Source organism: Callorhinus ursinus, unplaced genomic scaffold (genome assembly GCF_003265705.2).
Source record: "Callorhinus ursinus isolate GAN/ISIS: 27379988/994484 unplaced genomic scaffold, GSC_fseal_2.0 scaffold75, whole genome shotgun sequence".
NCBI lineage: Eukaryota > Metazoa > Chordata > Mammalia > Carnivora > Otariidae > Callorhinus > Callorhinus ursinus.
The window spans coordinates 1,300,329-1,327,002 of NW_027397137.1; the positions used below are offsets into that span (position 1 = coordinate 1,300,329).

The 26,674-nt window shown below is 48.7% G+C and overlaps 1 protein-coding gene across 3 annotated transcripts in view; it reads left to right on the forward strand.

The window, feature by feature from the left end:
- Window positions 1-25,392, forward strand: part of B3GALT5 (beta-1,3-galactosyltransferase 5) — a 43,544-nt gene extending 18,152 nt beyond the window's left edge. Inside the window, exons 2-6 of one of the 3 annotated variants that reach the window (XM_073887047.1) lie at window positions 8,425-8,640; window positions 10,941-11,035; window positions 11,144-11,303; window positions 11,509-11,674; window positions 12,380-25,392. In XM_073887047.1, coding sequence (XP_073743148.1) covers window positions 12,380-13,315 — 936 coding nt within the window. In that variant the 5' untranslated portion in view covers window positions 8,425-8,640; window positions 10,941-11,035; window positions 11,144-11,303; window positions 11,509-11,674 and the 3' untranslated portion in view covers window positions 13,316-25,392. The remainder of the gene's footprint in view (window positions 1-8,424; window positions 8,641-10,940; window positions 11,036-11,143; window positions 11,304-11,508; window positions 11,675-12,379) is intronic. The other 2 variants (XM_073887048.1, XM_073887049.1) reach the window with 2 other exon arrangements.
- The last annotated feature ends 1,282 nt before the right edge of the window (window positions 25,393-26,674 follow it).

A 26,674-nucleotide genomic window follows, 5' to 3' on the forward strand; every position in this document is an offset into this window, starting at 1 on the left:
AGTTGTGAAATTTGTTTCTAGCATGTCATGTAGAAATTTGCTCTCTTAAGAAGACTACTAAGATATTTGCCCAATCTCCCTTCCATGTGCTAATTCTCTTCAAATTATCTACTGGTTTACCCTTCAGTCCTGAAAGGTTGAGTGAAGTCTCTTGGTGACTGTGTAGGTGTCAGTATTTGAATCACGAAAAGGGAGTCTTCACCCTCCCCGATCAGTGAGTTTCTTTTCCAAATGTCATGAACTCAAAATTTTGTCTAGAGCCTGGGCAGAGGCATCTGCTTCAGGCCAGACCAAGTGATCTTGAGCCCAGCGAGCAGAAGTCATGAAGTTTTGCCTTATTTCTATTAGAAAAAGTTCATTTCCTCACCACATGTTATCTGTGGACTCCTTCCCAAAGACAATCAGCAAGTAAGATATGCATAACTTCTTATGTGATCATCATGTAGGAAAAAAAATGACAGGTCTAAGAACATAGTTCATCACCTCAAGGTAGAAATTGCCCACCTGTTACAAGAGCATCCATGTGAAACCAGAATCTTCTACTGCACCTCCTGTGGTAAAATCGAGGGCCATGGTCCAAAGGGCATTCTAGCAGCAGAAAAATGGTCATAATGATATTAGCAATAGTAGAAGCCTCAGGAGTGGGCCTGCCTGTCGCAACCCAACTGCTGATGCTTGGATTCAGCTTTTTGCTTGTTTATAGATTTTTGTGATCCTCTTCTGTCAGGGTTGAGAGGTAGCTGTGAGTGACAAAATCCACGGAGAGAAAGTTTTCCCATAATCAGAGGAAATAGTAGGTTGAAGGCGATCTTCATGTGCCCGGGAGAACAAAGGTGTTTGGGTCAGCAGGGTGTTCTGTGGAAGGTCAGCTGCTTTTGAAAGAGCCCCTTCTGCCATATTGTCAAATCATGTATGCTCTTGACTTTTGTGTCTGGACAGCCATGGTTTATTATTGTGTGTACGCACTATTTTCTCAACAAAAATTATCTTCCATCCTCTTACCCATATGCCTACCTCCTGGGACCAATAAGCAAATTAATGCGACGAATATGCTATTAGTTCCTGTCTTTCTTCTCTGCACTGCTTTTGTTTCCTTCCCTGCTAAAGCATTTGAAGTTATGTCTGAACACCTAAATAACACTCCACACGCTGCTGCCGGTGACCCCCCCAGTGTCCTCAGTGTGAGCAGTAAGGGGTGATACTCTCAGGATTGCTTTTTCTTCCGTTGGAGTAAGCCAGGTTCTATTTCTTCTGGGAAATAATTGAAGTCTTATGAGATGTACACAAAGCAAAAATACCTAAGGCACTGAAAAATTTTGTGAAAAATTTCATCCCAAGGAGATGTCATATAAAGTGAGTATTTGTTTTCAAGTAAGAAAATGTCTCCATGTCGCAAAGAAGCATGATTTGGCTTTTGGAGAGATGGGTATTTTCTCACTGACTCATTCAGGACTTTCCTTTGGGTTCTTGTATGTGGCAAATATTGTGTGTTGGCAGGTGCTACAATGGTGAAAAATATGGAAGCTGGTCCTTACTCTCTGCTGGAGTTATCAAGCAGTGGGAATGCGAGTTCAAGGTTTGCACAGAGAAATAGTAAAGTATGATCTATGAATGGAAGTGATAAAATACCACACAGTGGGTACCATGAGTGGTAAATGAAGGAATGGCTTTGCTGAAGAATTGGCGGAGGTTGAGGGTGAGCTAGAGTTAGCTTAGCAGAAGTGGTGTGGCCGGGGAGGAGGGGCAGTGGCGGAGGCCAGAACACACGTAGGGAGGGCCATCTGCACAGAAGGGAAAGAACAGTTCTGTTCATGGGGCTGAGGGGAGCAGGTGTGGCCTGAGGGTAGAGGCTTGGAGGTCAAGTGGAACAAATAGTACAGAGCACGGGCTAATTGATAAGTAGCTCTGTGAGTCATCATCTTAAAGATCAGCTGAATTTGTTGGTCAAGAAATGAAATTTCAAGCCATGAAGACACATTGCTTGCAGCACAGCCCAGCCTGAACACCACCTGCTTGTTTCCATTGCTTCTCGTTTAGGGCACTTCGTGTAAATTGAAATCTGGGCAAGCCCTATTTCCAGAATGGTTGCACTCACAGGTTTTAATTATTTTTCTTCCTTCTCTGCCCTATTCTGTGGTTTGCATGCTGAATTCCTGTCACTCTGGAATTCTATAGTAAGGGCACTCAAGCCGCCTAGAGTCTAGGGCTCTACCATTTGGGGCACAGGCGTGAGGAATAGTCAGGGAAAAGATGCTCCCTGAGAGAAATCTCTTGTATTTATTTTCAAGGTGTTTTATATGCTGCTAAAGAATGCTATCCATCTATATTTCATCAGATCCAGGCAATCAAAGAGCTGTTCCAAATTTTCCAGATTTATCTAATGTAGTTGATTGCACAGAATAATCAGCAACCCTATTAATGACATTCTGCTGTATCCTTTCTGCTATGTTATTAATTTGTTTTGTTTAATTTTTGGTTAGAGGAAAGGCCTCAGGTCTTAGCTGACAGAATTAATCCAAAGCTTATTTCAAAAAAACAAAACAAAACAAAACACAACGCTGTAGATTGGCCTTCCTAAATCTATGGACACCATTTTATCGTTGTTCCTTTTGACACTGTGGATAAAACTGGCCCATACAATTGTTCAGTGTAATTTGGGCTAATCAGAAAAGAATGCTCTGGAGGTTTAAAGAAATTGGTTTTTAAAAACCTTGAGTTGTGTTTTTGGTTTCTGAAGGTTTGGGAGCCGCAAGTAAAGCATTTTTTTCTTTTTAATAGAGAAACCTTCAGCAGGGGGTAGATTGCAGAGTGAGGGAACAGCAGGAGCGCCTCTAGACCCCCTCCAAACACATTCATGTCTCTCCCTCTCAGTGTCAGAGTCCAAGTCACCAACCCAAGTGCTGTTATCATCTCTGTGTTCAGGAGAGAATGAATCTAGAGGGTCTGGACATGGCACTTCCCAGTGGGAAGCATGGCGGATAGCCCGGAAGAGTGACTTGCCTCCGGGTGGTAAGTTCAGGTAACTGAGGACAATCCAAGGAGTCCAAGGAGACCCCAGGACTACTCACAGTGACCAGCATCCCACCTTTCACATAGTAGGTGCTCAGTAAATGTTTGGAGAGTATCTCTGCTATGGACTGAACTGTGCCCCGTCCCCCTATTCATATATATATGGTGGCATTTAGGGGTGGGGCCTTTGGGAGGTAATTAAGTTTAGATGAGGTCATGAGCATAGGGGATTAGTGTGTTTGTAAAAAGGGGACCCAAGAACAGAAGAGAGCCCTCGTGCACGTTCCCTATCCCTGTGCCTCCCTCCCTCTCTCTCCCTCCCTCTGCCATGTGGGAACGCAGTGAGAAATCAGCTGTTTCGAGCCGAGGGGGGCTCTCCCAGAACCCAACCATGCTGGCAGCCTGATCTCCGACTTCCGCCTCCAGAGCTGTGAGCAAGAAATGTCTGTTGTTCAAGCCACCCAGTCTGTGGTATTTTGTTGCCTAAAATGTCAATCCTGAAAATGCCTTTCAAAAGCTTTAAATTCATCGACTCTGAGACCAGTGATCATTGGTATGAACCCTGTGCTCCATCTCCTCAGATTGGAGCGGCCATATTCAAAGCTAGTGGGAGGCTTGTCTGTCATACTAGGAGTAGGAGAGAGTGGCGCCATCAGACCCCAGACTCGTCAGTGTGTAAAGCCTAGGGAAGGACTACGGATGCCCTGGTGTCCTCAGAGAAGGCCAGACCTGGAGCCCGCCCTGCCTGGTCTCCAGCCTCACTCTCAGGCTTTCCCTCTGCACACCACCCTGTTTCTGGAACCCACCATAACTTTCCGGATTCCCTCCCTCTGCTCATCATCTTTCGCAGAACGTTCCCCTGCAGACCTCTGTTCTCTTGTCTGCCCTGTCAAAGAAAAACCAGAGCTGGACTGCAGATAAAGCAGCAAACCAGATTGTATTCTGGAACTACTGCAGTGGGGGAGCGACCCCAGGTTAGAGCTGAGTTCAACTCTGAGCAGAGCTCAGACAAGCAGGATGGATAGCCAAGGAGCAGGGCGCTGGTGGGGTGGGGCAGCCGATGAGAGACTCCTATGAGGAGACATCAGGGGTCGGGGTGCTGGCCAAACCAACCTCGCAGGAGTCTAGCTAAAATTGGGCAGAAGTCTGAAGATCGAGGCCTGGTTGGGAAAGGAAGTGGGAGGAGCCCGATGCGAGCCTGGGCAGGAGAGTGTTAGGCTCACACTCCACCTTGCCACGTTGAGCAGCAGCTGTGGTTCTGCTCATGCTGTGGGCCGTGAGCCCCTCGCAGGTCAGTCTGCTTCATCATGGAGCCCCTGGCACCGGGACCCCCGCCTGCCACAGCGGAGCCTCTCAGGACTGGTTTTCGGAGGGCCTGGGGTGAGCTCACAGTGCTTGCTCCCTCGTGAAGGCCGTGGGCTACGCCGAGAGCGTTTCCAGCAGGATGTGTTCCTGTCTTCCCTGGTCAGCCTGGAAGGACAGACACAGGATGTCCCTGAGGCCATGCCAGTCCACGGCCACCACACCATGAGAGACGGATGAGGAACGGAGTTTTTGTTCACAGCTCCTGGTTGGGCTCATGAGATGGTGCGAAAGGCAGAGGAGACACCATTCCTCACTGGGCTGGGACACTTGAATGTCCTTCTCGCCAAAGAGGAGCCCCCGGTAGACACCTGCGTGTGCAGGCCTGGGCCACTGGCTCTGATGTGCTCACAGTGGTCGGGTGGCTGGCGGGAAAGGCCGCAGCCCCTGCCACCTCCGGGTCTTCGCTGAGCCGCCGCAGGAGCCAGGGAGGTGGTAAACCAGTTTGTAAATGGGACAGAGGTTGAATTACAGTTACAGTTTATTTTCTCAAATAGGAAAAAGTTTTAAAATTATAAGGCACTATCACCAGTTAGAAAATAAAACTACAAAGTACATTTTGTCCAAAAAAGTAATAAAAGTCTGCAGCTCACAGACATCCCATGCTGCTCGACCCCAGCCCGACCACCAGGCCCCAGCTCAGCTGGGGCCCAGCCAGACGGAGAGACCAGAGAGAAACAACCATGGGCACAAAAACCTTCTCAGAGTGACTGGCAATGTGTGGGCCGCCCGTCTCCCCCAGTGCCTCCCATTTCCAGGCTTCCCCTCCAGGTGCCACACTGCTAGTTCTGAGTGTGACCATCCACAGCTCAGGTGTGTGAGCCTATCCACCAAGGGCTGTGTGGGACCCTGAGTACCACAGCAGAACTAATTACCTGGGGTCCAACACCTACAACGAGAAAAAGCCCTACTACATTCTTATTTTCACAAACCCCTAACTGAAATTTAGCACTTTCTTCCATTATGAATGTGGGTACCATATTGGTTTCCTGGAGCTGCCGTAACAATGTACCCCAGATGGGTGGCTTAAAACAACAGCAGTGTATTGTGTCACACTTCTGGAGGCTGGAAGTCTGAGATCAAGGGGTTGGCAGTGTTGGTTCCTTCTGAGCTGTGAGGGAGGATCTGCTCCAGGCCCCTTCCCGGCTTCTAGTGTTTGCTGGCCATATTGGCATTCCGTGGCTTGTCGAAGCATCGCCCCATCTCTGCCTACATCTTTACATGACATTCTCCGTGTGTGTGTGTGTGTGTGTGTGTGTGTGTGTGTCCAAATCTCCCCTTTTTATAAGTACACCAGTCCTAGCTGGATTATGGCCTGCCCTAATGACCTTATTGTAACTTGGTAAAGACCCTATCTCCAAATGAGGTCACATTCTGAGGCACTGGGGGCTAGGACTCCAGCATGCCAATTTGAGGGGGACACAAATTGGCCCATAACAGACACTGACCCACACAGTAGAGCCTGTGACTGTCTCTGAAAGAAATCACCGGTATTTTCACATCACGTGATAGTAGTTGTAGACATTTCCAAAGCTGGACAAAGTTCCTGCTGTCTTTAAAATTAAGGTAGTTATCAGACCTGGAGTCAGAAATTATTGTTAGATGCAGTAATAAAGAAGTGCATGTATGACTCTGGCACGCTTTAAGAATGATTTTGGTACATTTATTTCAACATTTTGTTGAATTTGATTTGATTTGATTTCCTTTGTCATCCTGTATGTTTGGGAGTGGCCAGCCAGGAGGGAGGCTCTCGGAGCACCTTCCAGACCACTCTGCCCACTCTCCTTTGGGTTTGGGTCACCCGGTGGACAGTGCACCCCTGCTTGTCTGTGACCCGGAGCTGACCGAATACCTCTAGCAAGGTGGAGCTTGAAGAGAAGGCGTTGGATTATGAATCGATACTACCAAAGGGCACACTTGGATTAGAACCAGGACAGAACAATTAGCGCCATGCATAGCGCCCTTTCCAGCCACCCTGTGAGGCCAACAGTATGAGCTCAACCGGAGACAGACACAGGTCTGTAGCGTGAAAGTGCCCTTGTGCCAAATTACGCCACTGTGTTGACAGAGCCAAATACGAACAAGATCTTCTGTTTCCAAATTCCTCGATCTTTCCATCCCTGCAGGCTGCCTGAAGTTAACAAGGGACTTTTCTTTTTATTTTATTTTATTTGAATTCAATTAGCCAAAGTATAGCACATCATTGGTTTTTGATAAATGTTCAATGATTCCTTAGTTTTAAAATCTGCTCTGTAGCATCTGAAGCTGACTTACAATGACAAGTGGAGTAAGTGCTGATTTGACAATGAATGCAATATTGCAGAATCGTTGTAGAAATCTCACACTTTGCTCAAGGGGCCTGCCTTCCTTACCTGGCAAACTGAACATGTTAAAGCAGACGTCAGCACTTTGGAGTTTTCAAAAAAAGCAAGTCCCAGACTTTGTTTCCCGGGGTCATATTAATCCTGTTTTTAATTTTCTATATATTATGTTTTGGCATCTTATTTCATGACCCGGACCTGTCTCTCCGGACCAAAACTTGTGACCCTCCTCCCATGGCCCAGCGTGGCAAGCCATGTCTCCTGTTTCTAAGAGAACCAAAGTTACATTCATGTTTTCTTTCAAGGACATTGACTTGTCCGGGTTGTCATTCAGTCCTCATTGTAAATTAAGACCTGGACCCCAGATGGGTTTGTTCTGTGATGCACTGTGGCCCGTGAAATGCACTGTGCAAAAAATCAGACTTGGGGTCAGATAAATTCAGGCTATTTTACAGAAGGTATTACCTTTTCAGAGATTTATTTTTATCTAAAATGATTCAAAAATATTAATGTGGAATAACTTACATACAGCAAAGCACACAGATCTTGGTTGTATGGCTCAATGAGTTTTTACATATGTAACCACCAACTGGATCAAAAATAAAATATATCCAGCTCTCCAGAAGGGCCCTTGTGCCCTTTCCTGGTTAATAATCCCTCCACCAGAGGTAATTACCATTCTGACTTCTATTATCATTGATACATTTTGCCAGGTTTTGAACTTCTTATCAGTGGAATCATTCAGAACATACTCTTTCAACTCTGGCTCCTTTCATTCAACATAATGTCTATCAGATTAGTACCATAGTGCGTTTATCAGAAGTTTGTATTTTTTTAATGGCTGTATAACATTTTATTAACCCATTCTGTTGATGGAAATTTCTTGTTTACATTTATGTCATTTATTGCTGTATTTCCTCTTGGCTCCAAATTCACTCTTTCTTGACTACTCTGTGAAAACGGCTCTGGGCCCAAGGTGACTTCTCTGCTGTCAGTGGGCCAGGCTGTCATGGAGGTCTGCATCTCAGGCCTGGGTTGGGGGACTTTCCTTGAGCTTTCATCTTAAGCTAGAGGCAGGGCTGCTCCTTTTTCCGGCTGTTCCTGTGTTCTGAGAGATCTCTTTACTTCCTGCTAATCGCTCATCACTCAGATCCCTTGTTAGAAGAACAATTCTTTATGTTAAACTTTCCCTTTGAATTACTGTGTGGCTTCTCTCTCCTGATCAGACCCAGATGGAGAGCACAGTTTTTGGTTATTATGGGCAGCAATGTGCTCTGCACGTTCTTGATCACACCCCATTTCTGTCGGGTATGAGCTGAGGTGTGGTTTGCCGGGTCAGAGCGTATAGCTTTCCCTGCAGTAGATGCTGCCAAATAGATACGGCTTTCCAACATCCTGCTTCCTTTTAGTCATCTCCATGGGTGGCAGTGGTCCTTCATTGTGGTTTTATTTGCATTTCCCTGATAACTAATGATGTCCTTTCTTGGGTTTTGGCCATTTGGATATCTTCTTTTGTGAAGTATCTGTTCACAGTTCATTTTTTAAGGTTGTGGGTTTTTTTGCTTTGTTTTGTTTTTGTGCTTTGTTGATACATAGCAGTTCTTGATATATTCTGGGTAATAGTCCTTTGTCAGATGTATGTATGGCACATATGTTCTCCCTTTCTGTGGCTTGGTTTTGAAGTCTTTCCATGGCATTTTTTTTTTTAAGATTTTATTTATTTATTTGACAGAGAGAGACACGGCGAGAGAGGGAACACCGGCAGGGGGAGTGGGAGAGGGAGAAGCAGTCTCCCCACGGAGCAGGGAGCCCGACGCGGGGCTTGATCCCAGGACCCCGGACCACGACCTGCGCCGAAGGCAGACGCTCAACGACTGAGCCCCCCGGGCGCCCCATCGATGGCGTTTTGTGAAGTTCCGGTCATCGTCCTTTTCATCAGATCCAGAAGGTCCTCTCCCGCCCCCGCCCCTCAGCCCCGTTAGACTTCACTTGGCAGACTTACTCTTTGGCTTTTCAGCCCTTGGGGATATGGACTTCCAATCCCTTTGTCATCAAGCCCTGTAGCCTTCGGGCAAGAGTCCCACCCACCTGGCCTGGGCAGGGACCCTCTGTTTGACAGAGTTAAGACATTGACTTCGGGGCTCCCCACAGACAGCCTCTCCCTGCCCTAAAGCACTTAGCTTTGTGCTGTTACTTACTTGTTCCCCTGTAATTCAAACATGCCCAGTGTCTAACCTATGCACAGCCCCCTCAGGTATTAGGTGGACATACCCCTGGCCCTCCGGGTGCTCTGGCCGAGAGGGGGCACAGTGACCCCAGCCTGGAGCTGAAGTGCCACCTGCAGAGGAGCCTGGGGAGGGCAGGAAGCAGAGGAGAAGGGAGAGAAGGGCCTGCAACCTTCTGGCTTGCCTCGATCTATAATTCATGCACAGTACCTATCTACTCCAGTTCCGAGGCTCTGTATCTGTATCTGTATTGCTCGTAGGTTGAAAGAGCAAAGCCTGGTGTCCAGAATCTGCTAAATAAACTGTTGTTCCATACTGACTGGATGGCCAGGCTACACAGACTGGCTGGCCCAGTGTGTTTTGAAGGTGGGGCTTCCACAGCAGACATAGTTGCCTGTTTATGACTCTGTCCATGGAGATGCTTTATGCTAAGGGCTCTGCCCTTACTTACATACTCTGCCAGGCTCTGTTCCTTATTGATGCTATGTGCCCTCCCCAAATCCCCTTCAATGGGTCCTTTTGGCACAATATATATAATCAATCAAAGGTGTAAATGGGGATATGAGGTGTAACTTCTTGGTCACACCACTGGAGGTAGGGGGTGTGTTCCAATTGCACATGAAAATAAATGACCTCAGGGAGTGTTGGCCAGTCAGGCCATGCCTCTTGCTCTGCCTCATGGGCGCCATTTGGGGTCCAGCGAGAGACCAGTGCAGTAAGTGAGCTGAGCATCCATCCCTGGGGATTCAGATCCCTGCGAAGGATCCTGAAACATATAGGGGAATGATATTTTAAGGTTTACTAATGAGGCAACCCACTGAAGAAGAGCAAACTTATCTGGGAAAGGAAGCAAAATAGAGAGATATCATCATCTTTCTCTTGATTTGGTTTTTATGTTTCTTTTTTTTTTTAAGATTTTATTTATTCATTCATGAGAGACAGAGAGAGAGAGAGAGAGAGAGAGAGAGAGGCAGAGGGAGAAGCAGGCTCCCAAGGAGCAGGGAACCCGATGCGGGACTCGATCCCAGGACCCTGGGATCATGACCTGAGCCGAAGGCAGACGCTTAACCAACTGAGCCACCGAGGTGCCCTTATGTTTCGTTTTTTAAAATGTGTTGTGGGGGAAAATGCAATTTGGTTCCCTTACCCCTTTCCTCAGCCAGAATAAACTACACGTCTTACCCCTGTAAATCACTATTCTCACAAAGAAGAGGGGCACCTGGGCGGCTCAGTCAGTTAAGCATCTGTCTCTGGCTCAGGTCATAATCTCGGGGTCCTGGGGTCAAGCCCCACATTGGACTCCCCACTCAGTGGGGAGCCTGCTTCTCCCTCTCCCTCTGCTGCTCCCCCTGCTTGTGCGCTCTCGCTCTCTCTGTCAAATTAATGAATAAATAAATAAAATCCTTAAAAAAAAAACAACAACCAAACTATTCTCACAAAGAAAAAAAGAAAAAGGAAATAGAATTCTCTGCATCCTGTCAGCCATGGCTCGGACACATTCTTGCTACCCATTTGCCTCCCACAGCGATTTCTCTGAACTGGGTGGAGGCTCCAGCTGGGTAAGACCTCCGTGGGGACCATGAAGGACAGGAGCCAGACTAAGTTGGCCTCCAGGGAGTTAGCTAGTTCTGGAAGTTTCCATCATTGTTGCATAGCTTTTAAGGTAAAGCATTTGGAACAGAACTTTAACTGAATGAGATTTCAAGGTCTGACTTTACCATCAAAATAAGTGACCCTTTTCTTCCTTGCACTTGGTTGGTTTTTGTCTTGCTGGCCCCTCTGAGCTCCGCCCCCAGGATGACATTTTGAAGGCAGGGACGCTGAGTTGAGAACTGACGCATCTCTTACCTGTGTCAAATTCTATAAGACTGTTATGTAGGAAGGTCAATTGTTAGTTTGAGACATTGGACTGAAGCTGACTTATGGGTCCACCAGGTCCCCTTCCAGAGCTCTGGGTGTCGTCCTAGCGCATCAGGCCTGAGAGGTTTCTTGGATATTTGCATGCTGTTATTGTTGTCAACAGGTGCACTGTGTGGTGGCATCTCTTGATCACACCCACTTTGTAGAAGAGAAAAACGGGGCTGCAGTGGGGCCCAAATGCTCCTCAAGGTCACCTAGGTAGGTGGTGATGTGGATCTGCCACACCCTGGTATGGCCAATGGTGAGGAGCTGCTGGTGAGGCATGCTGATTTGAATGGTGTTATTCTTTTTGTTTTTTCCTTATAGTGACTCTTGAGGAAGGGAATCATCATTTTGGGTAAACGCAGTGAGTCCAGAACTGGACAGTGCCCAACGGCATTCACTGACAGCTCTTCGGCAAGTTTCCTCTTGGAATCTACCCTGGGGTTTAGCTTTCAAACCAGAGGGTCATCAGAGCCAGGAAAAAGTGAGTTACTTGCTTTCTAAATGTTGTAACATTAACATGGGTGGTCCTGGATTTGCTGAGAATGACAGAGGTGTGTGGGCACAAGAAGAAAGAATCAGGAGATTTAAAGAAGTAACCCCCCCAAATAAAATAAGCACTGCTAGGAGGGATGGAATTCCAAGATACTTACGGTATTCCTGCCTTATCTGAGGTTTTGTGTTCTGAGGTTTCAGTCACCCGTGGTCCACCGTGGTCCAGAAGCAGATGGTCTCCATTCTGACCTATTGTCAGAAGGTCAGCAGTAGCCCAACGTGACGTCACACGCCTGTGCCACCCACCTCACCTCATCTCATCACGTGGGCATTTTATCATCTCCCATCATCACAAGAAGGGTGAGTATAGCGCAGTGAGACCCCATTCACATAACTTTCATTACAGTTTGTTGTTATAGTTGCTCTATTTTATTATTAGTTATTGTTGTGAATCAGTTACTGTGCCAGATTTAAAAACTAGAAGTCATAGGAACGTGTGTAGGGGAGAAAACAACATATATAGGGTTTGGTACTATGCTTGGCTTCAGGCAGCCGCTGGGGATCTTGGAAGGTATTCCCACAAATAAAGGGAGATGAATGTAGTTGTGCAGATCCGAACATTGGTCTTTCTTCTTTCTGGGTGTGATAAAATGGTGCTCGGTTTGATCAGAGAAGAGGGCAGATGGTTCATGCATTTAGATCTAGAACAGTCTTGCAGGTTCTCTAGTTGGACTTCATTATGGAGTCAGGGTTGGGCAGAGCTGGAAGGACCTAGTGGGAGATCTGGTCCCGTATTTTAGGGGGGGAATCTGGGACTCCCACGGGTGAAGGGCAGGCTGGCCTGGAGCCCTGTGCTCCGATCGCACACTGTGGAGTGAATGTTGCTATTGGGCATCCATGCTCACCTTTGGATAACAGCTCTCCAGCTCTGTGTGCGGTGAGACCCCAGAGTCTCTGGAACATGAGCCGTGAGATGTGGGTGTCTTCCCCCATCTCTGCGTTCCAGGGCAAAGCTAAACATGCTCCTTCTTTTGAGGTCTGACCGCTGCACTTTGTTCCTTTCAGATGGCTTACATGAAGATGCACTTGATGTACATTTCCCTGGTGGTCCTGGGAGCCCTCTGTTTGTATTTTAGCATCTACAGCCTGACTCCTTTTAAAGACGAGCCATTTGTTTTCAAGAAAGAAAGGGGGAACTTCCTTCAGCTTCCAGATATCAACTGCAGGCAGGATCCCCCCTTCCTTGTCCTGCTGGTGACCTCCTCCCACGAACAGATGTTTGCTCGCACGGTCATCCGGAACACGTGGGGGAAGGAAAAGAATGTGAATGGAAGACTCATAAAAACCTTCTTCCTTCTGGGAGCCACATCCAGTAATGACCTGTCGAAAGTGGTGGTGCAGGAAAGCCAGCGGCATCATGACATCATCCAGAAGGACTTCATGGATGCCTACTTCAACTTGACCCTGAAGACCATGATGGGTATCGAGTGGATCCACCGCTTCTGTCCTCAGGCGGCTTTCGTGATGAAAACGGACTCGGACATGTTTGTCAACATCTACTACCTGACCGAGCTGCTCCTCAAGAAAAACAGAACCACTCGGTTTTTTACCGGCTTCTTAAAACTGAATGAACTTCCGATTAGGGACAAGCACAACAAGTGGTTTGTCAGCAAATACGAATATCCGTGGGAGAAGTACCCGCCCTTTTGCTCGGGCACTGGCTACGTGTTTTCCAGTGATGTGGCAAGTCAGGTGTACGATGTGTCCGACAGCGTCCCGTTCATTAAGCTCGAAGACGTCTTCGTGGGGCTCTGTCTGGCAAAACTGAAAATCAGGCTGGAGGAACTCCACTCTGAGCAGACCTTTTTCCCAAACGGGTTGGCATTTTCCACGTGTCGTTTTAAGAAGATCGTGGCCTGCCATTTCGTCAAGCCTCGCAACATGCTGAGCTATTGGCAGGCTCTGGAGAATTCTCTGGAAGAGGAGTGTCCAGCTGTCTGAGCGAGCCCAGGGGCCCATGCGGACACACTTGAGACAACCCACAGTGATAGCTTTGGAAGCTCTTCGGGTGGCATTGCTGAGGGTCATCGTGGGGCAGGGAGGGAGTGAGGAGGGAGGAGGAAGAGGCAGGCAAGGGTGTTGTCTTCTAGTGCTGCTTGTGTAGCTTGAGTTTATAAGCCTGAGTGAAACTGCTGGGTGCCCAAGTGATAACAGAGGCCATCCCTTGGGTCCTACACGACTGCGCTAAGTGTCTGACGCACGCCTCCATTTTCCCATGTCTAGGATCAGTGTCTCCGTGCAGCGGTATGTGGCAACATCCCCATCTTACACACCAGGCAACCGCAGCTTACAGAAACCCAGCGCCTCGTCCCAAGGCTCCCAGCCAACAAACCCTGGGGCAGGGGTGGAAATCCAGCCCTGTGAGAACCCAGGTGCAGCCGCCGGCTTGGCCTCCTCCTCCGTCCTGCCTCCCTTGGCGGGGAGTGCAGGCCAGGGGGACTCGGAGGCAAGCCTGGTGGTGGCATCCTTCAGCCCCTTTCAGGAGTCCCTTCCACTTCAAGTCCCAGTCCTTGAGCTTTTAGTGCTGTCCCTGGGTTGAAGCAGCACGCCCCCAGTGCCCTCATTCACTGCAGTGAATCGAGCGGGGACACCGAGTCCCCGTGAGCAGCTCGGCATTCAGCTCACAGCAGAGCAAGCACATCCCCGGCCGTCGCCCCTGAGAAATGGCCTTCTCTAGACAGAAGACCGTGTTTATAGATTCGGCTTCGAAACAACTGCAAAGACTGGCCTGTCGAGTGGACCTCTTGGCCACGCTGCCAGGATCCCCAAGGGCACGGCATGAGCTCCCTGAAATGAGCTTTGGTCAAGGGGGGCTGTCTTCCTGTGCTTGCTTCCCATGCCTGGCCCAGGCTCATCTTCTTGGAATTTCTCAGACGGCCAGGGAACAACTGAGTTTGTGGAGTGGCCATTAACCTTCCATTTCCTTCCGCTTGGAGGTTTGTAGGAGCCTGTCCTGCAGGCTGCGGAGGCGAGGCCCTGCTTGGCAGGGGTCTTCACCTGTTCAGCGGCTATGGGATTACATGCTAAGCCACCCTGCTCCTGGTCGTAGGAATGGTTCGTACTTGTTTTTTACTTTACCTGACGTGACTTTACTAGCACTCAAAGTGAAGGCCTCACACGGCTGGGTAACCCACAGAAGCCGGACCACGCTCCTACCCGAGCCCAGGAGGAGGTATTTGCTGCAAAATGGCTGTGGCAGCATTAACCTGAACAGCGTTTCTCCTATCCGCTGCTTCTCTGCAGACGTGTTTCCTTATCCTGGCTGCTCTGCACATGCTGGGCCATGTTCAGGAAACCTTCCTTCCCAGGCGGGACAGTCAGGGACTGAGCTTACTGTTTGAAGCCCAGATTTTGTCGGAGCCTTGGTCCTGCAGGAGGGCTGCCCCCAATTCGGAAGATAACGGTGGGTGGGGGCTGTTGAGGGTGAAGGAGCTCCTCCAGCAGCAGGGCTGGGTCTGTGCCTACGTGTCCACCCTGGGTGGGGTGTGTGTCCCTGTAGCCGCTGTTATCCGAGCCGGGGTCTTGGACCCAACAACGACAGAAGTGAGGTGGGACCCAATGGTCAAAGGCACAGGCAGCACTGTATTGGAGAAAGCTCCTACTTTCTCTAGTGTTCCCACTCCTGTCCCTTATGCTACTAAGGGATGGAAAAGTGCCTTGTCCTGATTGGTTGATGTTGGCAGGCAACCCAGCAGCTCTTTGGTGTTTTTGGAGCCACGGTCTTCCAGGATGGCGGAGACTCCTTTTGTCTCCTGCCTCAACAGGACATGGCCCCGGCTGTTGTTTGAAGTCCGGCCGGTGTGGGGTCGGACCCTGGTTCTGCTCTGTGAGAAGATCAGTTCAGGAAGAACAGCTGACCGAAGTGCCCCAGGTGCATAGTATTTTTCATTTGGGGCTTGTTCCTGTGGTCCCTGACTGTCTCATGGCCTTCGGAGAGACTTCATCCACCTGATGTTTACAGAGGAACGTGGATGGAGGTCTCATCTCCCGTGTCTGTTATTCTGCTTATCAAGGGTGTAGACGCTGCCTCTCGTTGGAGGTCATGGCAATGTCCCGCTCTCTGCTTTAATTCTGACATGAGAACATGGTCCCCGGTAGGTGTGGGCTGAATCCCCGTGCGAGCATCAGCTGGATATGGGACTGTTGGAGTTTAGGGGACATGAATTTGACAAGTAAATTAAAGAAGCATGGCCCAAATAGAAACAGCATTAAAATGGTCACTAAGGGCGCAAGGAAAGGCAAGAACCAGGGAACACTTGGCAAGTACCCCTTAACGGAGTCCCAGATGGTTTGAGCGTGGGGGCCTTAAAATTATGGAGCCAGGAGGCCTGTTGGGGGATGATGTCATCCCTTTGTTCTACCTCTCCAGAAACATGAATGTGGAATCAACAAGATGGATTTGCAATAGCGTGTACTCGCCCTGGGTCAGCCTGTAGATAGTCTAAGGCTAATTGGTGATCTGAAACCATGGAAGCCAGAGTCTAATAATCTTAGATAAGCTTAAACTGTCCGGTTTCAGCCACCACTGTGGACACAGTGGCTTCTGTGTGGCAGCGTTGTACGTTATTCCCTGGCTGGTCCCATCACGGATTCCACTCAGGTGACTCTGAGCATTCAGCTGTCCTCCGGCTCCCCTGGACCTCCGTGGTGGTGATAGTTGAGTGTTAGATGGGTTATCGAGGAATACTTGAATATTTTCAGGGGACGGTGCAGCATGTCCCACAGTTGCCACTAGTCCTATTGGTATCAAGACATTGAACTGGTGTCCCCATTCCCATCTGACATTCTTAGGAAGACCATTCCTTCAGCTAGACCCAGGAGCCCTGGGGAGGGGGCTGGGCACTGAGGGGGTGAGCGGTTGTGGGGCATCCACAGGGAGTGTTTGTCATCATCCAGGTCTCCATCATCAGCGGTGCCATATACTTGTGGCCCTGTGTGACAGTCTGGGGAACTTGACACCAAGGCCATATCTCCTAGATCATATGCCATGTTTGAGTTGTGGGGGGTGGGTATTGCTGCATATAAAGGGGGGCAGAGCTGGGAGGTGGGGTTTGCCGCACCTTTTGGTGGGCAGCTGCACAAAATGGTACTAAGTATGCGGGCTCATTGGGCAGTCAGATTACAGGTGGAGGGCCCACAAAGATCACAGGAGGGGTCATGTAGTATACCAGTGATGGCCGGTCGACGGGAACATGTTGTCATCGGGTCAGTGGGTGGTGGGTGGATGCAGAGGACTGGGTTTGTGTGAGGTTTATTGGCTCTGTAAATGGGGTGGGCTTGGCCCTGGGACCTCTCTGCAAGCTTGCCTCAGGGAACATCCTTATGTGCTTCTCCATGGACTTGTTCATGACATACCCAGCGGTCTGATGAAGTTTCTAGTGCAGTCTGAGACAATGTTTTTAGTAATTTGGAGCAAAGACTTTTCTTCCCCCTTCCCCACATTTTGCTTACGCCCTATTATGATCAGGGAAGACATAAGCACCAGGACAAGAAGGGGTATGGTTACTTTTATTTTTTTCTTCACCTAGCAAGGACAAACGAGGTGTGAAAGGACAAGAGAAGAGACCCAGAGCCACCCCAGGAAATGTTAGACTAAACCGGACCCCTAACCCAGCAGGGGCAAACGAGGTGTTTTCCAGGGCGTGGTGCTGCTTGAAGCAGCAAGCCTATGGGAGACACAGATGTGAGAAAAGAAGGTGATGGGGACGATGGTCCACCACATTCCTTACCTGTTTGCAGTGATGACTTTTTTTTAAAGATTTATTTATTTGAGAGAAAGAGAGAGAGAGAGAGAGAGAGCAAGCAGGCAGATGAACACGAGTGGCAGAGGGAGAGAGAGAGAGAGAGAATCCCAAGCGGACTTTGCACGGAGCACGGAACCCTATGCCAGGCTCGATCTCACGACCCTGAGATCATGACCTGAGCTGAAATCAAGAGTTGGACGCTCAACCGACTGTACGACGCAGGCGCCCAATGACTGTCTTTTGAATTTCAGAGCTTCAGTTGGTTCACAAGTGTAGGTGTGGTTGGCCGGTGGGTCCTGGAGAAGTCCGGGGTGGCGGGGGAGGGCAAGTTTAATCTTGATGAGATGGACCCAGCTGGGTACTCCTTCCAGCCCTATGGCGGTGGGAGTGGCCAGAAATCCCCGGTAGGGTCCTTTCCATTTGGGTTGGAGTCGGTCCCTTGGTGATCCCTCTTTCCTTGTCATAAGTGCCGCTTATTCCCCAGGCCCGACCTTTGGAAGGACAGAGGAATCCGGGTGGGGTGTGGCGGGATTTTATTGCCACATTGCTCTAGGGCCTGTTACGTCTTGCTTCGGTTCTCCTGGCGGCAAACGATGCCCTGCTGTCGCTCTGAAGGGACTCGGGCAGCCCCAGATCTTGGAGTGATTTCTTTTAAAAGACATTTGCACACCTCAGCGCAGCCTCTTCTGTCCTCGAACAGAAAGCCTCTATCCAACTGGCAAACACATTTCCAGACCCAAGAAGATACTGACAACCAGCCTTTGGAGGCATCTGAGTAAAATCAGTGCCCGAGCCCTCAGGGCCTGCCTGTCGGGCTCCAGCTGTGTTCCGGACACCACCTTGCCTGACCGCGAGGGGAAGAAGCTCTGCGACAGCAGGAGCTGGGAGGCAAAGCGATGCTCTTCTCATGACAACCAACGTTAGTTCTGCCCTGGGACCTGCAGGAGCCAGGCTGGTTGGTGGCCTCACCCTTGGGTGTCCAGGGGGGAATGACTGATGGTGAACCCTGTTTCCTGGGTGCTGAGATGAGCACGCTACATGCTTTACATCCTTAAATGCTCGAAGCAGCTCTACGGGGAGGGGGTGCCCGCCATGGCCCCGCTTTGCAGGTGAGGAAGCCCAGGTGGCGAGAGGGAAGGATTAACTCGCTCAAGGTTGCCGGCACAGCTGAGAAGTTGCATGTTTAGGGGGCGACCCCCCTGGGTGGGCCTCCCAGGTTGTCAGCAGGTCGCCTGTCCATGTTCAGTGGGGTGCAGGAGCTCGTTGCATCGGGGGCTCAGGCTGCACCTCTTGCATGCCCTCCGTGCCCCTCCACATGCCCACCCACCAGCGTCTGAACCCCAGTTCCCAGCCCTGTGCGCTGGGACTAGGCTCCGTGGCGCCAGCCCCTCTGCTTTTCCACTTGATTCCTGCTCTTCCCACCTGGTGGAGCGCAGGACTCCTGCACAGGGCAGTTCAACCCCACAAGGGAGCTCTACGTGTTGTTGTCTTAAATTTCTCCCCTCCTGTTCTTTCCGAGTGCCCTCCTGTCAGACCTTGCTGCCTCCTCCGCCAGCTGGTTCTTATCAAGCTCTCTGAGGACCCCCATTGCTGGTCTGGGCTGGTTCTCGGTCCTTATCTTGCCTGGCTGCGTGGCTGGTCTCGCTGGCTTCAGGCCCAGCTCCGTCCCCAGCTTCCGGGACGCTTGGTGCTCTCTGTTCTCCTCCTCCCACCTGCTGCCGCTCCTCTTCCGTCTCCTTTGCTTGGGGCTCTACCTTCGGATTGTATCCAGAGGCCAACCTCTTCCCAACACTCACTGCTGCCGCCTGCCCAAGCCCCTGCCCCTGCACCTGTGTTCCTCTCCCTGTGCCCGCTGGCTCCATTCCCACCTCTGCACCCCTTGGGTCTATTCCCAAAACAGCTTCCAGAGCGCTCCCCAAAGATAGAGGCCAAAGCATCTCACTTGTCTTCTCAGAGCTCCCCAGTGGCTCCCCATCTCTGAGGAAAAGCCACATCTTTAGTATCATTATCTGTTTCTGTTCCTTAAACTAGTCCCTTCATGCTGTCCCCTTCCTGCCACTCTCGCCTCCTTGAACAGCACTACCTTTCCAGCCACACTGGCCTCCTTGCCTTCCCGGAACAGCCCAGACACACTTCACCAACCGCAGGGCCTTTGCACTGGCTGTTCCCTTTGCCAGGATTACTCTTTCCCCAGAGAGTCTCATGGCTCACTCCTTTGCCTCCTTCAAGCCTTTGGTCAGATATCACCTTCTTGGTGAGGCTTACCTTGCCCCATCCCACGGCCCCTTACCTTGTGCTATTTTTCCCACTGCACTTACCAATTTCTACCAAAGTATATAACATCGATTTATTATAATATATTTCATTTATTGTTTTATTTCAACCCACTTTAATGAGAGCTCTGTGCAGGCATGGATTTTTGTTTCCTTCATTGATGCACCTTAAATCTTTTTTTGTTTTTTAATTAATTAGGCTCCCTACCTAACATGGAGCCTAACATAGGGCTTGAACTCATGACCCAAAGATCAAGACCTGAGCTGAGATCAAGCATCAGATGCTTAACTGACTGAGCCATCCAGGCGCCCCAGATGCACCTTAAATTTTTAGCACAGCTCCTGGCACATGGTAGATGCTCAACAAATATTTGTTGCATGGAACTGAAATGGTCTTTATGGGAGACGGTTTTAGAGGGGAATCAGAGAGCCTAGGCTGAAAGGGGGAGGATTCTAGAACAGAGCCAACAGCATGGCTCCCCCCGAATCAGTAAATGAGGAGTGAGCTTTTACTGCAAACCGTGACCTGAAAATCTAGAAGGGCTTTACAGAAGTGCTTCTTGACCTCATGCCCCCTCTCGGTAGTAGAGAGCCTCAGACCCTGGGAAGTAGGTGGGACCCTATAATGCACTCTGTGTGCCTGCCCTCCTGCCCTCCAGCCTCCACACACAAACCTTGTCTCACCTGACACCCCCTTGACGCCTCCCTTCCATCTCTTTTGATAATTATAGAAATCTATCTCTTTTCCTCAGCTGTGTCCAACTTCTATTTATTTTTATTTTTTAAAAGATTTTATTTATTTGAGAGAGAGAGAGTGTGTGCGTGGGGGAGGGGCAGAGGGAGAGAGAGAGAATCTCCAGCAGACTCCCCGCTGAGTGCAGAGCCTGAAGTGGGGCTTGATCTCATGACCTTGAGATCATGACCTGAGCCGAAACCAAGAGTCGGATGCTTAACCAACTGAGTCACCCAGGCGCCCCAACTGTGTCCAACTTTTAATCCCAGAAGAATGAAAACAATAAACCAAATTGCCAGGAAACACGGGATCACTAATGTGACTTTTCAGTCCTACTGTTTTTTTGTATATAAATAACCACATACGTAGCATCTTCGGGACACTAAAAGCCACCCTCTGGATTTGAGGTCATTTTTCAAAACCGTAACTACGAAGCAATGTCCACTCTCTTGAGCTGTGCAGGTGAATTTGGGACATCGGGGTCATACCATGGTCAGCCGAGGTATGAGGAAAGTGGATGGCCCACGTTACTCAGGAAGGGGGTCACTGGACTCCTGGACCTCATGGGCCTGTTTTGACAGGTGGCTGAGACAATGTGTGTAGACTACTCAGTAACGTGGGTGTTTTTGATGATAGTATTTGGGCCGTGAATTTTGGTGCAGACTACGATGGTATATTTATAGTGATCTGTGTGCAAATCAAGAGATCTTTGGGGTGGGTCTTTAAGACTATTCCTTTCCTCCTTGAATCTTCCCTGGCACTTTTGGAAAAATTCTGGTATCAGGGGAGTTTTTCAAAATTGCAGAGCATAGTGTTCCAGACTCAGTGAATTCAGAGTGTATGAAAATCTGAACAGGTTATAAAAAATGGAGCTGGAAGGTGCCTTAGAGATTATCCATGGTTTAAAGAACAGCCTCCTTTTTTTTTTCCAGCATTTTAAGAATTTCATATTTTCTAAAAGAAACAGGCATTGAAATAATGAATCATAACCAAAAGAATAAGAATTCCCTGGCCCTTCATATTACAGTTGACACTTGAACAACATGGCTTTGAACTGAACACACACACACACACACACACACACACACACATATATTTCATGTGTAACGGGGTAGTTTTTCAATAGACAGTTCAGTACTGTAAATGCATCTTCTCTTCCTTACGATTTTCTTAACGTTAAGAACAGCCTCCTTTTTACTGATGAGAAAACCAGGGAGGAGAATGGGGTGACTTCTCTAAGTCCTTCAGTTAGCGGCATAGCCCGGGTCAGAAGCCAGCCTCAGAAAGCTAATGCCAGTCATTTGCTCTTTTATTTATTCATCCCTTGGGGCAGATATGCTCAGTGCTTTTTACAGAATGTTAGGAAGAAGGGTCAAGCTGAGGTTCTTGGCTGTGGGTTTTGCAAACAGCTTTAGCTATTTAGGGTAAATACACAATGTCAAGAAGGTGATTGGGTCATCTGTTCTCTTGGCAACTGAAAGAAAAAGCATTTGTTCAGCACCTTCTTTGTGGCCAGACGTCGTGACCCATTTCCACAGAAGCTGTCCCACTGAACCCTCACAATGTTTTGGGGTCTCCATTCTTATCATCATTAACACCCTGGATTTGAGCTGAGGAATCTGAGTGGGGGCTCAGTGATTCAGTGGGGCTCAGACGTGGCAGAGACCTGGCCCCTTGGTCTTTCATGCCTCGCCCTTTGCCAGGGCATGGATGGCAGGTCGTCCCACGGGGCTGAGGGTGGACAAGGCATCCAGAGTCTTCCACAGGAACCCAGGGCTGGCCCCACCCAAAGGGTCTGCCATCTTGTCCCTTTGCCTGGACCACCACTTCTTTTCTGAGTGTTGACACATGTCTCCACCTGCTCCTTCCAGGTCCTATTTGACCTTCTGGAACTTGGCCCTTTGTCATCTGGGGTGTTCCCAAGAATCTCCTGTTTAGCTGAGTCCTCTGACCCCTCCTGTCCCAGTCCCTCAAATTTCCCCAGACAAGTATCTCGCTCCAGAACATGAACCCTCCAGACTAGTCCAGCCTCTAGTTCCAGTCTCTCACTACCCAAAATCCTGGTGAAACAAGTCATCTGTCAACACTCCAGACATGCTGCTTCTCCCAGTGTGTGTGTGTGTGCGCGTGTGTGTGTGTGTGAGTGTGTGTGTGTGATCCAGGGCTTTAGGTAGAGGCACCATGCTCCACGGCAGCTGGTTTCCATGTGCCATCTGCCCTCCCCAAGAGTGTGGGAAGGTCAGAAAACCCACTGTTTGCTTATGTGGGATGTACAACTGCAGGTGCCCCTGGAATCCTCCTCAGTGCTGGGACAACAGCACGGAGCTTGAGAGGTCACTTGTTCTCAACATTGTACAATCGGTCACATGCCTGTTACCCAGGATGTGCCACGTGGGGTGCTGGTGTGCTGGAAACATGGGCTGTGGGATGACCAGCAGTCACGGTGTTTAGAGGCTGTCCTGGACTCCAAATTCCAGGCAGAATGTTTAGAAAGCATGAAATACAATGAAAGAGATCGAGCAGCCTACTGACTATGGGTGTGTTTCTTACAAGCAAGAACCGGGTGCGGTGCTGTCCAGAGTCCTCTGGCCTGATACACAGGCTGAAAGGGACAGCTTGGCCTTGGTGATGCTCGGGGCTCGCCACACTAAGACCCTATCGCTCTGTGATAGATTAAATAATTAACAAGCCTGTTTTACTATAACAGCTGCTGTGCCTTCTCGTTTAAAAATAGATGAGAAGATGTTTATCTTTTCTCCGTGTCTTCCATTTGGAAATACTTGTTTTCTCATGTTTTTGTTTTTTTTTTAAGAATTAATTTTTGGTACTTGTCACATCAGGACTGATGGTTTAGCTATTTCCTGGAGACTGTAAACTTCTCCAGGCTTACTCTTTGCTCTGTCGAGGTCCCGGGCACGGTGCGTGGTAGAGAGGATATACCAATAATTATCTAGTGGGTTTTTTTTTAACGTTTTTATTTATTTATTTATTTGAAAGAGAGAGAGAGAGAGAGCACAAGCAGGGGAGAGGGGCAGAGGAAGAGGGAGAAGCAGACTCCCGGCTGAGCAGGGAGCCCGATGTGGGTCTCGATCCCAGGACCCTGTGAGATCATGATCTGAGCCAAAGGCAGACACTCAACTGACTGAGCCACCCAGGTGCCCTATCTAGTGGGTTTTAAGGTGATTTCCAGAAGGACATGCTCAGGCAGAGTGGTGAGCTAGAGTACAGGAATTAAGTGCACCATAAGGTCCCTTCCAACACCAATTCCTGAAGCCTCTTTTATAGATTGTTATTGCCACTTATTTTTATTTCTGTTTGGTTCTACAGAACTCAAAAATCTGTATGTGAACACTAGGGAACTTCATCAAGGGCTGAGATGTATATCAAATAAACTCTCAGTTATGTCCCTGGGACATGAAATATGGTTACATTCTCTGTTTTGAATATAGATGGAAAGATTTGTAGCTTGTGGCCACTGGGAGCTTAGAAGCACGAGCTCCTCATGATTTTCCTGCTTTTCAAGTAGTCATACCAGGGAAGAACCCCTCACTCTCAGATTGGCCCTGAAACTGAGCAGGGAAGCCACCTACCCCCAGTGTGGGGCCAAGAGCAACAAAAGGCTGGAGGAGTGGATGAGAAGAGGACGCAGGAATGTGTCCTAGCATCTCTCAATACGAATACCATCAAAGGAAACATCAGATTTTAATAAAAAAAATTCCTTCCTTATCAGACTCGATCAACTTTAGATATAAGTAGACAAGTCACTTACAGAGCCAAATGTGTTTTTGGGGATCCCATTGTTTTGCATCGTCTGTTCTACTACGTCCATTCTCTGGTGTACGAGATGAGTGCCTCATACGTGCAGAATGGAGATGGCCGGTGTGGTATCTCCATGGCCTGGCCCAGAGCTCCTGTCACACACATGCCCCTGGGAGGTCAGTGCTGGGTCCGTGGTCTCAAGGGGCCAGTCCTTTCGGCCCAGAGAGATAAACCAAAGAAGTAGCGAGGCCCTTTGTTAAATTCTGCTATGGAAACTATCAGGTTAGGGGAGAATTTACTTATTTTACACATGGCCATATGCGACATCAAGGAAAATCCACCATGAATGGAAATTACCATTGTTAACCAAGGAGACTTTGTGGTTAAATTTTGTTTTTCCTAAAAGATAAGAAATAAAAGTGAATTTATATGTTACTGAATGATATTTGAAAATGTCTGTCTGTATTTTAGGGGGATATACTAGACTCATGTCATTTTTCGGGAGTGGGCATAGGTATTTATTTATGATTAACATTTATCTTTAATAAAAATTAAGTTATTAAAATAGCATCTTTCAGTTAACTTGGTTAGTTCTAACTTGTAGTTAGATGTGATAAACTTTTTTTTTGTATTGACGTTTCCTATATTTTGTGTTTGGGAAAGTATTTTTAAAATTTGGCTTTGATTTTAGGAAAATGTGCTGAACAATTTGACATGCTTATCTTTGTAAGATTTCGGGATTTCTTGCTTCCCTGGATTTGGGAAGCAAAGAAATGGGGCTCTGACTCTTGGAAGGCCTTTAGGGGGACGGTGTCTGGGTGGGTGGTGAGGGGTGAGGTATCCTGCGAGAACCGTAAGCCCAGGGCAGGAGGAGTCAGGCATCCTTTTAAATTTTCTTCCTCTCCTGTATAATTTATATTTTTTGAAAGCTGTCATTTAAGTTTAAGAAATCAGGCCTGATGAATTAAGACCGTTAGAATCTTCATGGTAGTTTATCTCTGACGTATAGATTGGATCCTCGGTCTTTCGAAGTGTCATTTAATGGATATAAAATGCAACAGATGCGTTTTTCTTTGACTTCCATGTGCATTTGCCACAATTTGTGTGGTACTGCAGACCTGAAATCATTGTCTACCCCTGCTCCTTGCGGCCCATCTCAGACACAAAGCAGAATTTGGAGGGGCCAGGGAGGGGGTGCAAGGCTGTGGGTCAGGATCCTGGGAGGCCTGGCAGTGGGCAGACAAGGGAATGTCTTCAAAGGATGCATGACTTGCTCTTTCCGGTCCTCCAGCCAGGCTGGAGGGTGTCTGTGGGGTGTCTGTGGTCCCCTCAAAGTCCTGCTCTGCCTCACCTGTTATTTCTGCTTTCCCTCACAGACCCCACTCATCACCCCACCTCCCATCTGCAACTCCAGTTGCTCCCTCCCTTCTAGAATATTCCCACAGCACACAAACATGCTCTCGCTTCCCACTCAAAAACAACCTTCTAGGCCTCCCTCTTTTTCCAGTACTGTTCCCTTTCTCTATTTTTCCTTAAGAGGAAAATCTCTCCAACGAGCAACCTTCCCGCTGACCACCCATCCCCAGCTCCCATTTCCCCTCTCCTCTATGTGGCACTGAAAGAGTTCTGGTGGAGGCACCACGATTCTCCTGGCTAGCACCTGCAGCTGACACCGCTGGGCCCACTGTCTTCCTTCGGGCTCCCTCCCCTGGCTTCCAGAACCTGCAGTCTGCAGCATTCCCTCTCAGCTCACCTCCTGGTCCCTCTTTCCTGTCTCCTTCCCTGGGTCAATCTCCTCTTCTCAACCTAGCCAACCACCACGTGGAGCACTCCAGGGCTGAGTCCTCAGGGCTCTTCCCATCCTCTCCACTGACACTTGCTCTTAAGTCGAATCACCTGTTTCCAGGTGTACTGGTCTGCTAGGGCTGCCAGAACCAAAACATCAGACTGGGGGGCTTAAACAAGAGAAATTCATTTCTCACAGTGCTGGAGGCTGGAAGTCCAGGATCAAGATGCCAGCAAATTCGGTTCCTGGCGAGGCATGCTTTCTGGTTATGTTTTTATATGGTAGGGAGAGGGCTCATTTCTCTGGTATCTCTTCATATAAAGACATTGATTCTCTCATGAAGGCTCCTCTTTCATGACCTCGTATATACCTGATCACTCCCCCACCCCCAAAGGGCCTACCTCCTGGTGCCATCACACTGGGGATTAGGGCTTTAGTGTAAGGATTTGGAGCAGGGTGAGAAGGTGGTGGGGTGGTGGGTGGGGACAGACAGAGACATTCCATCCACAGCAAAGTCATACAGCTAGAAACTGACCCTGGAGTTCTAACTCTGACTCCACTGCCTAAAGCCTGGAATTCAATCAGAGCTAAAGTTACGCATTTTAAAGGAGTTTTCTAACACTTTACTGAGTGACAATTACTACACATTCACTTATCAAATTTTCGTTGAATGTTTATTGTGCGCCAGAGTTCCTGCCCTCATGGAGCTTATTTTCTATTAAAGAAGATGGTTGGTAGACAGACTTTCATAGTACAGTGTGATAAGGTTTTGATCCGTTCCATGCTAAGTGCACACAGAGAGAGCACTTAGTGTATTCTTGAGGGACCAGGAAAGCTCTCCAGAAAAAGAAATCTAACCTGAGTAGCTACATGGGAGGAGCAGGAGGGCTCAGAGAAAAACCCAGGAGAGGCTGAATGTGAGCAGGAGCGTTGTTGAGTTGGGCACTTACCTGGCACCTGAAGCAGAGTCTAAAGGGGTAGGACCAGGAATGAGACTTGCCATGT